Raw genomic sequence first — 13530 nt, forward strand, 5'->3', positions numbered from 1 at the left:
GTGGAGAATTTTTTTTTTTCCGGTAATTTGTGAATCTTCACTTCACCTTCAACCAACCAATGGCATGCCATTTTTTTCCTTTGCTGTAATTGCGAGGGATCAATATTTATGTTTAGGGAATCGGTTGGTTAGAGACTGAAGGTGCATTCAGCCGGATGCAGGAGTAGATTGCTGCTGCTCCATGCTGCGTGTGGAGCAATGTCACCGACATGTATTTACATTGATGCTTACATTCATTCCAATTACTGCAGCCAACATTGACATGCCCATGTGTTTGTACACACATCCTCAGGTGTGTTAACGACCACCCCTACTTGGCCTTGCACATTGCGGTGCAGCAGCTGATGGGTATGGTTTTGCAAGGTAGCACAGCCATTCAGTGGGGTAGCCAAGGGGAGCATGCCCCCCCCCCCCAAAAAAAATCCGAAATTTGCCTATTACCAAGGAAGTTTTTTTTAAACTTTTTTTATGAAATGAATATTTTTCCCTTAACCGTCTGAAATTTAAAATAAATTGCTAAGCAAAAAGAGCGCCCTCTAGCATCAAAATAGGTTCAGCCCCTCCCCCCCCCCCTCAAATTTGCAGCGCTTGCGGTGACCGGCGGCCTGGAAATTTGGGGGAAATGTTGTTGGGTCCGCCCTGGTGCTGCCTCATATTATACTGGTGTGAAAGCTATGCACTGCAATTAAAGTTATATTGCACATGATCATGTTTGAAATCAGAACGTCCACAGTGCACTTCGCCTGCCAATGAAATGTCATCATGCATGCACGATTTCATTTTAAATAAGATACATACATGTACATATGTATGCATGAAACTGGTGTGCATATCATTCTGTGATATCAACGTATTGTATTACATTTCCAAAGATAACACTGAAATATGTTTTATCTATTATTTACTGCTGCGATTCAAGGAATTCTCGGATTCGGAGGAGGAAGAAGAGGTACCGATCTTAGGGCTGTTTGTGTGCTACAGCTCTTTCCTTGTGCAAATCTCATATCATTTGGTGGACCACATTAGAAAATCACTGTGATGTGCAAATTTGAAATGAACCATGGTCCAGTTTTTATCTGGTTACAATTCAAACACTTTTTAATCTTGTTTTTTTATTTCATGACATTCTGATTTTTTTTTTTTGAATTTTGGAAATTTTAACTATTGGTTTGTACATAGCTGATCTGAGAAAATTTGACAAAAATGTTTTTATTTGTTCAAGCTCTGTCATATAAAATGACATTAAAAGCTGATATGATGGTTTTAAACCTTGCATAGATAAAACCAAATTTAGGGGAGAACTCGTATATTGGAGATACATTTGCCACGGTACATCCACATATGCTGATTTTTAGCTGTCCCCAAATTGTGCAAAGTAGAAACTAGCATGAATGAAGAGCAAATTACGCAACTCATGAAATATTCATGTTGGATATAATGTGTGCTCCATAAAAGCAAACTGAGCAATCACCCAGAAACCCATGCCTGGCAGTTTTCCAATACCGTTGACAAGACTGATGAATTCAGTTTCAATACTGCAAGCCTTTTTTTTTTAGACGTTGGTAAAATTGGAATTTCGTGGAATCAAATTTAATCAATGTTCACGTTTGTTAATGGTTCACCGAGGGATATGAGATTTTTAGTGGAAAGTCATGCTGCGTGTACATGTAATTATTGAGTGGCGTGGCCGAAATGTTTCCCTGGCTGTATGTGTGAGTGGCTCTTTGCATGGGTTGAAGCGTTTTCTCCGAACAGGTTGTAAAAAAAGGAATCAATGTCATCTCTCAAGCATGCTGTGGAAAATATCATGTTTGCATGTCATTTCTCTCATTTGAATTTTGCATGTGCATTATTTTATGTGTGTTGTTTTCTCCATAAGCTGTGGTTTGAAAAGTTTCTTTGAAAGAATGAAAAAGGTTTTTGAAAGTTTGTTTTGCATGCAAGTGCTACCAAAAAAAACCCTAGCATCCATCTGCATGCATGATGTAATTTAAAAGCTTGGAAACGAATGCTACGCCCTGGCCTTCCTAAAAATACGAAGCCTGATCCTTAATTACTCTAGGAATGAATGCTGATGTTGTTTATTAAAAAAATGATGCAAAAGCTAACCCGTGGTTAAAAGCATTTGACTGAGAAATAACTTTGCTGTTCATTACATTTTTCATTGGAGTGGCTTTCTGCACAGTTTGCATGCACAATATTATTTCAATTTGGGAGTTTTTTTTTGTTTTTGGGACGTCACAATTACTCTTATCTTTAGATACCCGAGTGAATAATGTTCTTTTTTTCACTGGGAAAGTCTTGACTTCTTTTTTTAGTCAATTCGAGAATGTTTTGAAGCGTTTTTTTTTGGTTTCAAATATTTGCAATCACTCAAATGCTATGTATGATGAGAAAGTAAACATTAATTTTGTTACATGAATCGCATGGCATTATCGATAATGTCTGCATACTGTCTAAGTGCATTTTTAATGAGAATCTAAGGAGAAGAGGGCTTGGCAGTTTACTAATGAAACTCATGTCCTGAGGTCAAACGTAGGGTATGTTGACAGACTGTTACCTGTTGTTATCCGAATTGAATTTTCAGGCAGGAGGTTGGAAAAGTCTGGGGGTGGGGTTTCTTAGGGTGACAAATAACTAAACATTTGGCAAATCCTGGTCATGATCTGATCATTTGGCATAGCGATATATGTTTATTAATAGAAACGTATTATTTTAGAAGTGCATTTTGAAAGTTAGCTGTTAAAGAAATCACTTGATGCATCTATATGTTTCTCTCACCTATTTAACTTTAAAAAAAAAAGGGGGGGGGGGACACAAATTACTGAACATTTTGAAAATCCTGATAAGGATCTGATCATTTGGCATAGCGATATGTGTTTATTAATAGAAATGTATTATTTTAGAAGTGCATTTTGAAAGTTAGCTGTTAAAGAAAGCATTTGATGCATCTATGTTTCTCACACCAGTTTTGCTATAAAAAGGGGGGGGGGGGGAGACAAATATCCTGAACATTTAGCAAATCCTGATAAGGATCTGATTATTTGGCATAGTGATTATGGCTATTAATAGAAATGTATTATTTTAGAAGGGAGTTTTGAAAGTTAGCTGTTTAAGAAAACTTGATGCATCCATGGGCGTCGCCAGGATTTTTTCTAGAGGGGGGCAAAAACATTTTTGCCAAAAAATGCTTGTATTTCTCAACACATTCTCGATTTATCAGTTTTAGAGGGGGGCAGGGACATTTTGCCCCCCCCCCACTCATTAAATTTACACCACTTTGTCTTTGCGCCTCTTTTTCTTCCTTTTTTTTTTCCCTCTTTTTTTTGCTTTTCCAGGGGGGGGGGGGGCAAGTGCCCCCCCTTGCCCCCCCCCCCCTCGCGACGCCCATGGATGCATCTATATGTTTCTCTCGGGGGGGGGGGGGGGGGGGGGGGAATATATCAGAATCATTTCTGATCGAAGCTTTGCAACATGTAAGTGAGGAGTACATCTGTTGATATATCCAGGCATAAAGTGCTTTAGGCTCATTAAAAAAGCCAGACGTCATTAGTTGCTGTTAACTGCATCAACACAATCAGGAAAAACCTATCCAGTTTGTGGACTGTGCTGTTAAGAGCGAAGTTATGAGTCCACTGCTGAGATAAGTTGTCAAAGAAGACATGGCCAATCAAACAAACCGGCTCATACGCTAATGGCATTTACAATGCAATCATAAAAGTATTCTAAACTAAGCGGGCATAAATGTCATGTTAAGTACTTAAAAATTCTATTGTTCACCAAATTTGGTACTCTATCAGCCATTTACGTACATTCACAAATGCTCTTATTTTGTAAGTCATTTTTATATGTTTACTGAAATTCCTGCTACTTGTTTATAGGAAATTACAAAATCATTATATTTCCCATATGGAAACAAACAGGACAGCGAATTGGTCAAGAAAATGAATTTGAAATCGATGACTTCATTCCATTATCAAATTGTTGTTGTATGCCAAACATTTATAAGGTATCTGATGCAACTGTTCATCATAATTGACCGCATCAGAAACAGGTTACCGTCTCACTTGACCCCTGGTCTTGCAATTGATTACTGAATTTCAAATGGAACAGGTCTATTTTGAGTGTTGCCAAGTGGAACAAGTGCAGACAAGTTCGAATAGAGAGGATGGACATGGCCATGGGAAGGAGACTGCTGGTGGGCCCTGTGGGGGCAGCAGGGGGCTACAAATAGTGTTTGACGTTCACAAGGAAAACATTCAACCTTATACAAAGCCGGTGATTGATAGATCACAATATGCACAGTCACCCATAAAGCACCTTCGTGTACATGTACATGGTTAACTATCCTCCATGAAAAAAAAGTGTCAATATAGACATATTTCGGTACATTACGTACAGTTGGAAGAATTTGATCATTTAATCCCTATTGACACCCAATGGCATAACTTTGAAATTAAAACTTGAGGTGGATCTTGAGATCAGAGTGGATATTTGTGCAAAGTTTCAAGTTCATAAAATCTAGCGTTTAGAAGAAACGTCATGGAAATAATCATCTAGGAAAACCTGAAATAGAAGAAAAAAATTGTACAAAATCAGTACTGTGATTGGGTACTTAAGTACACGTAATAACTTAAGAAAAAATAGAAGATGGAATTAATACTTTAAGTGTAATCATGTGAATAAAGCTCATTGAATTAGCTTGCAAGTTTCATTTTTTTTCTGGGAACTGACCGCTTCCAAACACTTTAGATCTGTTAGATTAAGTAGTTCATTAAAGTACTTTTTCATTTAATGACATTTAATTCTCCTGGGGTACTTAGAGGAATCTCTTGAAGCATTTTAATTGAAGGTGAAAGATAAGAATATTCCATCTTTTCAGAAGCGACAGAGTAAATAATACATGGAGCAGAAGAATCTTTTGGATATTTTCACTGCCAAGCGTGGTGCATTGTTCCGATACACATATGTACCACTGGTATTGATTTAGCCAATGCCACTTACTCAATGCCACTTTGTATCATGGTGGCCTTCAACTTTTTTGTATCGTGACTAGCTGATAGAAGATGTAATATCTTTGGATCAATAAGTTGCTCTTCAATGCTTGTCATGCCATGAAGATGTTCACGATCGACCCTGAAAAAGCTTTTTTTTTCACATTCAGCAGGAAAGAGGAACGTGTAGAAACGAAAAAGACGACATTCCTATCTATTCAGATACTTTTAGAAGATTGTGATGCGATGAATTGAAATGGTAGAGTCTTCAAATTGAAATTGCCTGTTCAAACAATTAAGATGCATTGGCACTCGCGATGGCTTTCCATCAATTTTCAATTCCTTGTGTGAGGTTAGATTTGCTTGGCCGTAGCTCTTCAGGACAAGACTAAATGGATGTTACAGAATATTGCTTTTTGTTGTTCAGGATAGTTACAACATATCTAGAAGTAAATTTTTATTAACCCTAACTCCCCAAGGTGTGTAAAAAATCATATGAAAATTTCAGGATTCAGGACTGCTAGGGTTAAAGTGAATTATTTTATCTGTTCTATAACAGTTTTCACAAATGCCTTTCCACTATATCTCAATTTGTTTAACCCTTTCATAATTTATTAATAAAAGTAGTATAGTAAACAGGCTGTACGTTTTTATATACCTAACTCGTTAACAACAAAGTCATTTCACATTAACACTGGGTTAACATATAATTCCATATTTGAAATCGATTTCTTCACCAGGAGTTGCACCACTAAAAAAAATAATCTGTTGTGGTTTTTTATGACTATCGCAATTTGTTGTTCTGCACGTTTTCAGATATTTTAATCTACTTTCTCACAAAGCTTGTTCAATTTAACATGTTAAATGCTGCCTTTATGGTGAACTAATAACAAATATTTTATTTATATGGGTACTACTAAAACTGAGCTAACAATAGTTGGCATTGTACTAATCAGTAATTCAGAAAACAAAATGCAGTTTTGTTTACGGAATAGAGCATTTGAAATAACTAGTGACTTACATGTAAGTGTTGATTTAACCATTTTTTAAAAACTTGTTCGTCACATTTTTGTTTACAAAATTGCCAGAAATCAGACATAAAAGTAATTGTAAGTGATTTTTTTAAAAGTTGCTATAAAGAGGGAAAAAACGAGAAAAAAAAACCCAAAACAGATATTGTATGATATGCACAGAACATGAATATTTGCATGTTTTTGTCATTTAATCACTTATCTCGTGGAGATAATATCTATAAAAATGAAATGCATGACACACTTCCAAGAAAGGATGTTGCATGAGCAGCAATACTTTCCTACTTAAGATTAAACGGACAAATGAACATTTTCACAAGCACTTTCCCGTTTGCTTTAAGTCAGTAATTGGTGTGGTATGATTTGCTTTGATGTTTTTGTAATGCGCTTGTTTTTTGCACCTTGTGCTGCTGTATGGGCTAGAGCAGAAAATACGAAGCATGTAGATTTGTGACAGATGTCATAATTTTGTCTTATCCCATTTGTCCATCTCCCCCTTACCCAACCAACACCCCATCTCCCCCCTTCCTCACTCCACCACCACCACATTTCACTCCATCCTTCCCGCTTCCCCTCCCGATTCACTTCCCACCCTTTAACTCCAATAGCCTGAGCCATTACCACCCTCTGTGGCACAAACGGATATGACTGCTGACTCCGTGTCTATCTACACCGAGGTATAGTCATTTTAGAACCTAGTGTACATAGATTCACAAATGTTTCCAACTGTACATAGATTCACAAATGTGATGCGATCAAGCTAAATTAGTCATTTGTTGGGAATTTTCATTTGGAGATACAGGCCAAAATGGGCCACTTCATCACATCACTTAATCACATCTCTTGGTGTTCCGACTTCCCTAATTTTTGAACTAAAGATGGTATCAGCATGTTGTTTTCACAGCAGTAATGCTGAGATTGTGCCCTTTTCCAATCTTTAATAAAAAAAATTACCGGGGTCGACAAACGACTCATTTAGCTTGATCGCATCACAAATATTAGCTAGCTAGATTCACAAATATTGATGTTTACACATGTATTTTAGCACGTGTAGTTTTTATTTCACATGAAGAAACAAGTGTTGGTTTAACTGTTGTGTCTTAGATATTTAGCATTTTAAATGTGCCTTTAAGAACCAGTTGATGCTGCATTTTGGATGCTTAGTGAGCTGCTAAGTAGAGAAGCAATGACTGAAACTTTTACATGTAATTACCAAAAGATAATATCGCATTTGTAATATATTTATACTGCATATATTTTAGCATAAGTTTGTATTTTGGGTTGAACTTTTTCAACACTTTGGCAGAATTTTAAGCCACAACAGCAAGAAGCTCCCTTGGATTTGGTTACGCATGTAAGTGGGTGAAAGAGTCACTTCGTCATTAGAATCAGTTGAAAAATTAGTTAAGACCTAAACGTTAACCTCGTAATCCCCAATCACACTGATAATAATATTTCATATGATACGCATGTACATATATTTCACTCACTGAATGACTATACTTCATAACCAACTCTATCATATACTGGTTCAATCCACGGAAGGGTTTGACTATTAACAAAGTAATGACATTAAAACCACCCCCATATTGTTTTCACAAAGCCACAAATAATGCTGTATTAAATTTTCATGAATCTTTGTAATGGTCCTATGTCCTCTGGTAACAACTTTATACTTTAACCAGTCAATGAATGATTCAACAATACCAAATAAAGATTCCAAAAGATGCCTAACTAACTTGGCTAGTTAACATTTATGCTAGACTGTTTCCCCTTTAGTAACAGGTTTCAAGTTTGTTTAATATGTAATGCTTACATGCATTGACTATGCAGTTTTGTAACTCGTTCTTACTGGCCATAGGTGTTAGAGTTGACACCACTGAATAACATTAGATACCTCAGTAGATCAGTGTGATGTAATGTGAGAAGGGTAGATGCGTTACATGGAAAAAGCTATTTGTATTCATGATATTCAGAGATATGAGTGTGATGCTGTTAGTGTATCATTGACACCTAATATGTGTCAAGTAGCACGTATGGCGGCAAATGTAATTCTTTGGGACTGTCATATGTTTACACTTGATGTGTTGCCTATCTCTCTATCCTATAGGGATGAGTTTCCTGTGGAAACACCTAGATGTGATACATATTTATAGTTGGACTATTCTTCATGTTTTCTACCCTCTTTGGACCTTTGAACTTTTCTTAGTTTACAGATTTGACTGAACTTCTGTTATCCTTGTTTATCTTTCCTTTTATTTCTCAGCTAATTTCGTTTCTCCCTCGTTTTTCTTTTTTTTCTAGTCATATTGCCTGGATATTTTCTACAGAGACTCTTCCACTTTCTCGTCTTCTACAATTATTTGCAAACTCGATCTTGATTGATTTGCAGTTCTTTACACCCTCTTCTTTTGCAGAGTGAATGAAATGTGTCTTTAGAAGTAACTTTGTCTGTTAGCTTTGTTTGCTTTGGAAATATTTTCTGTTTTTATTCATTCTCTGAAAATTGAACAGCACTCCTTTCAAAAAATGAAGTGGGCAAAATTTGTCATTACACTTGCTAGTTTCCTGACCAGCTGTATTAGTTCAATCATAAAATTTGGTGTACACAATTTGGCCATTTTAGACTACGGAATGATCTGCAAATGAAGATTATTGTCGATTTTGTTTGCAAAGTTTACTACATCACTCTCTTCACATCAGTCAGGACCAATTACATTTTCTATAAGATTCGTAACTATCTCCTTCAGAAATGTATGTGTTTTGCTTCTTTATCTTTTCAAGTCAATATGTATCTGTTTTAATAAAGATTTATCACTACAGGTTAACATGCAAAATGTATTTTGATGGCTGTGAAAACAGAGAAAGGTACAAACTAGCTCGCTGTTAATGACTATCTGAGGTAACGAGTACCTCTTTGGGCTTAATTTGGCATTTTGGTGGCATGCTGAAGTATTTTTGACTTCGCTCATTGTCGTAGGATTCAGCTAGTCAAGGTCCCAGCAGTGTTTCCCGTTCCCAGGCCAAAGCTGCCAAGAGAGCAGCCGAGGCGGAACGGAGAAAACAGGCCGTGGAACGGAAACGAAGAGAACGGGAGGAGGCCAAGAGGAAGCAGCAAGAGGAGGCCGAGAGGCAGGAGCAACTCAAGCGTGACTTTGAGGAGGAGAAGCGGAGAAAAGAAGAGGCTGTCCGGTGAGGAGGGGCTCCGACAGAATAGCAATTAACCCATTTGGCCCCTTAATCACCCAAACCGCCCTACACATATTACTCCCTATACCTCCTGAACCTTTCCCGGCACTGTTTTTATGGATTCATTGGGAAATACATGCAATGTAATACTATGTTCGTAGTACAGGCTTTAAGGGGCAAGGGGCAATTTAATGTGATACCTATGCAGAAAATACTGCTTGCCAGATTGATGCTTAACATTGATCAGCCAAGAACCAGTTAAAACACTGCACATCTCTTTAAATGTTGGCATCTCTTTAAATGTTGGTAACCTCATTTTGCTTTGCAAATAATTTGTGTGATTGGCAACATTGCATGGCAGCTCTGTCAAATTGGCCTCAGGAAAAAAAACAGATTAAGGAAGATGGGATAAGGGAATGGAAAAAAACAAAACCTACTTATTTATACATACATTGATAGTAGCATTACATGTACATGTAGTTAATAAATTGATTGAGTATTTGAGTGTACAGTATCCAGAAGATGCTACTTTTGCAGGATACATTGGCAATAGGAACCATCATTATACTAACAAAAATCAAATTTCAACTTATGACTATTCTCAAGCAAAGTATGTCATATAGCAGGTTGTTCACGAACAGTTCTCTGATTGGCAATTTACATCCATAAAAATGGAGTAAAGGATCCATTGCAGCGGTGAATCCAGCAGCCACTGCGTACACCACCCACACAACTCAACAAAAGCAATCTATAGTGCCCCTTTGCTTTTAATATTACATTTGGGGAAGAACATTTTTAGACCCACTTTTTAGGGGAACAAAAATATGTTTTGCCCCCCCACCCAAATTGTGTTCTGGATTTGGCCTTGATCCAGTGTGTAGAATTTGGGTAAAGCGCCATTAGGTGAAGCAAGCAAAATGATATGGGGTGCTGTGGTCCAAAGGTTAGGGTGTTCAACTCGTGTGCTGTGGTACATGGGTTCAAATCCTGACCGAGGGAACATGGTGCTTGTGCTCTTGAGCAAGGCACTTTACCATTATTGCTTCGTCCTTCGGATGGTATGTAAGCCGTAGGTCCCGTGTGTTGTGTAATGCATGTTAAAGAACCCAGTTACACTTATCGCTAAGAGAAGGGGTTTGCCCTGGTGTTTCTGGCAGTGGCTGCAATATGCGCCGCAGCACCTTGTAAATTATTATAATGGTGCTACATAATGGGTCTCATAAATCTCATTAACCTGAGGGCCTCCTTGGAAAGAAGTGCCTTGCACTGATCAGAGTTTACCCTCATTAAAGTTGACGTTAAAAAAAAAAAAAAAATCAGGTTAACATAATCCGTGTTCTCTCTGGTTAAATTTAATCCTAAACAAAGTTTGGCAATTGATTATTGTCCCCGAGGGGCATCAAATGAGATGTTGCCAGAAATGATCCATTTCTCAAGGCAAACTGAATAGCATGCAAACACTTCAGGTTCTCCTTAACACCACCTCTCTTCTAAGACAGTCACTTTGCAACTTCCCCAAGTGATACTCTCCACTATGCAAAGCCTCAAAGGTCACATCTTGAGTTTTTCTTGTGTCTTTGTGCAGACTGAAAAGAGAGCGGGAAGCACAAGAGCTGGAGAGACGACGTCAGGAAGAGGAAGACAGGAAGAGACAATCAGCAGTCGCCGCCGAGAGGGAGAAAAAGAAGATGGAGGAATACAAACGCAAGATGGAGGAGCTTGCCCGGCAGAAACGATTGGAGGATGACAGAAGGAGAGGTGAGACTATCTACCATGACATTAGTGTGTGTTGTATTCTGTTTCATTATCGCGATTGGTTTCTACAGATTAAGGAAGTACTGAGCCGCCGACTTTGATCAAGTTTGATCAAGAATTCGCCCTTTGCACGCTTCCACAATAAGCATATAGAGCCTCGATCTGGCAACTTTACACAATTAATATAGCCGGTTCAGTGATTCCCGTGTATACACAGCAATCACTGAACCCTGACACGGGAATCACAGAACCGGCTATATTTATTGTGTAAAGTTGCCAGATCGAGGCTCTGCGTGCTTATGGCAGAGCATGCAAAGAGCGAATTGTGGTTGAATATAGCTCGTCTAACTGTCTTACAGTGTTCAGTATGAGGCCTGAGATTTTGTGATGACCACCTGACATTAGGCCAATCAGAGATTGACCTACCTGTACAGGTGTGACATTGAAGAAGCAAGTTATGTCACAATTCAACCACTTATTGACTAGTGGTCCTTGATTGAACTTGCGCAATGCCGACGTCAGGTTGTCAGTTCAGAGTGATTGGCCCTGGTGAGAATTAATTGTAGCAAATGTTGGTGGGTTTGACAAAGCAGGTTCCACCCAAGTGTTATCAATTATCTCCCTCTTTGTTGCACAGACGAGAACTGGAAGAAAGAGAGGGAGGAGGAAGAGAGAAGGAAAGCCGAGGACGCCAAACTAGCCGCCATGGCTGAGGAAGAGCGTCTGGAGTACCAACGCCAGAAACGGGAGGAGGAACTCATCGCCCAGCGCCTTGCCGAAGAAGAGAGGCTCAAGCGAGAACTACTGGCCAAACTGGCCCAAGAGGAAGCAGAGAGGGTAGCCCTGGAACTCGCCAAGAGGCAGAAGGAGATGGAGAGGCGGTTGATGTTCAACAAGGCGCTGCAGTCGGAATCCAACATACTGTCTCACTCCCAGGATATGACTCCGGCTTTCACGTGGTCCTACTATGAGCTCCTGGAGTTTCTTGGGCTTGCTATGCCGGACTTCTTGAAGAAGCATCAGAGCTTTACCGACACAGGTTCGTGATTAATCCGTATCACTCCCAGATCCTTCACAAACCCCCAAGGAGGTTTGGAAGAGTTTGCAGGATTGGGGAAGGTACAGCCCAGCCATTTGATGCTGGTTGAAAGTTGAAGTTCAAAGATCGTGAATATGGATACCTGCACAGCGGTGTATTATGGAGGATTGAAGAAGATACAAGAAAACATGTCCAAGGAGGTAGGGTGTATTAGATGATTTGTCAGATCTTCAGTCAGTATGGATGTATGTCATCCCAACGGGATATGAGGTTGAGGTTATGAAAAGACTTGAGCAGCATTGATCCCCCAAGGGACTGAAAATGTACATAGCAGGAGAATTCCACTTTTATTTTGAGGTACATTGATCTTCTCTCCTTTCTTGTCAAATTTTAGTGTGAATATTGTCAGAGTGAATGAACCTTACAAATTTGCCTATGCTAATTTATAGACACACAATTATGCACATTGTTGAAAGGCACTGTAGTGTTAGCACATGAAACTGAACCAATTTCCTAGTACAGTGGAACGTCGCTGTAACGAACATCGTGGGATCCACAGAAATTGTTCGTAATAGTGATCGTTCGGTATAGCGATTTTCACACATTTTTGGCGCCCTCTTTTGATCATGTGTAGTTGCATTTACAAACCACGCGCGGAGTCGCCAAACTTGTCCATTAATATTTTCAATTCCGTAGCAGAACTTCACCAAGCACGTCCTGGTAGTTACTGAAAGACGACTTTAAACACCAGCGACTATTGAATTATGTAATTACACAGTTTTTAATAATAGCCATTTGTCACTCTTCTGTTGACATTTCCAACAACAATGTTCGGTACGTTTTGTACACAAAAATTGGGAGCCAAGGACGATGTTCGGCATAGCCGAATGTTCGGTATAGCGGTGTTTGGTATAGCGATGTTCCACTGTAATTGTAAGAATCATATATACATGTAGCTCCGTACAAATGACATTCATTGATTCCTTTGGTTCCCTTTAAAAAAGAGTAGTCAGGTTGCAGGAAAACATCTATACAAAACATGTCTGAATCCCAAAACTGCCTAGCAAATACAGCCGTAATTTATTTAAATTAAGAAATCATACTTTGAAATGTGCGCTTGGCAGTGTATGATCGACCTTTGTCGGCTGAAATTCAACCTACAGTCTGTGTTGAATTTAATATAAAAAAAACCTTTCTGAGCAGCGAGTTGATGACTTGTTCTGTGTTTCGTTATGTTTTTCATGCATATAAATTTTTAGTGGTAAAAACACAGGCTAGTGACCTCCATGTGAATACCTTCATGTGAGTAGGTCATGCACGCTCTTTGCCACTTACATTGTATTGTCGTGCCTCACTGGACAGTGAACTTGACTAGGGCGATCAACGGATTCTTGATAAATTTGAGGAAGAAACCAGGTGCAAACATCAAAGTGTGCATATCAATACCTTTTCGTGGTAAACAGTATTTGTAGGGATTGCAAATTTATTCAGACCAACGTGTGTGTAATTTATATGATAATTA

At 38.7% G+C, this 13530-nt stretch overlaps 1 protein-coding gene across 13 annotated transcripts in view; it reads left to right on the forward strand.

The window, feature by feature from the left end:
• The window catches only part of LOC119722780 (uncharacterized protein KIAA2012 homolog), a 46671-nt gene extending 34494 nt beyond the window's left edge, over window positions 1-12177 (forward strand). For 8 of the 13 annotated variants that reach the window (XM_038193089.1, XM_038193095.1, XM_038193093.1 and 5 more), the window contains 5 exons: window positions 6634-6702; window positions 7332-7379; window positions 9006-9217; window positions 10800-10972; window positions 11607-12177. In XM_038193089.1, the coding sequence (XP_038049017.1) occupies window positions 6634-6702; window positions 7332-7379; window positions 9006-9217; window positions 10800-10972; window positions 11607-12016 (912 nt within the window). In that variant the 3' untranslated portion in view covers window positions 12017-12177. Of the gene's footprint in view, window positions 1-919; window positions 950-6633; window positions 6703-7331; window positions 7380-9005; window positions 9218-10799; window positions 10973-11606 lie in introns of all 13 variants that reach the window. The other 5 variants (XM_038193092.1, XM_038193098.1, XM_038193091.1 and 2 more) reach the window with 4 other exon arrangements.
• The last annotated feature ends 1353 nt before the right edge of the window (window positions 12178-13530 follow it).

The sequence above is a fragment of the Patiria miniata genome, unplaced genomic scaffold (genome assembly GCF_015706575.1).
Source record: "Patiria miniata isolate m_02_andy unplaced genomic scaffold, ASM1570657v1 HiC_scaffold_16, whole genome shotgun sequence".
Taxonomy (NCBI): Eukaryota; Metazoa; Echinodermata; class Asteroidea; order Valvatida; family Asterinidae; genus Patiria; species Patiria miniata.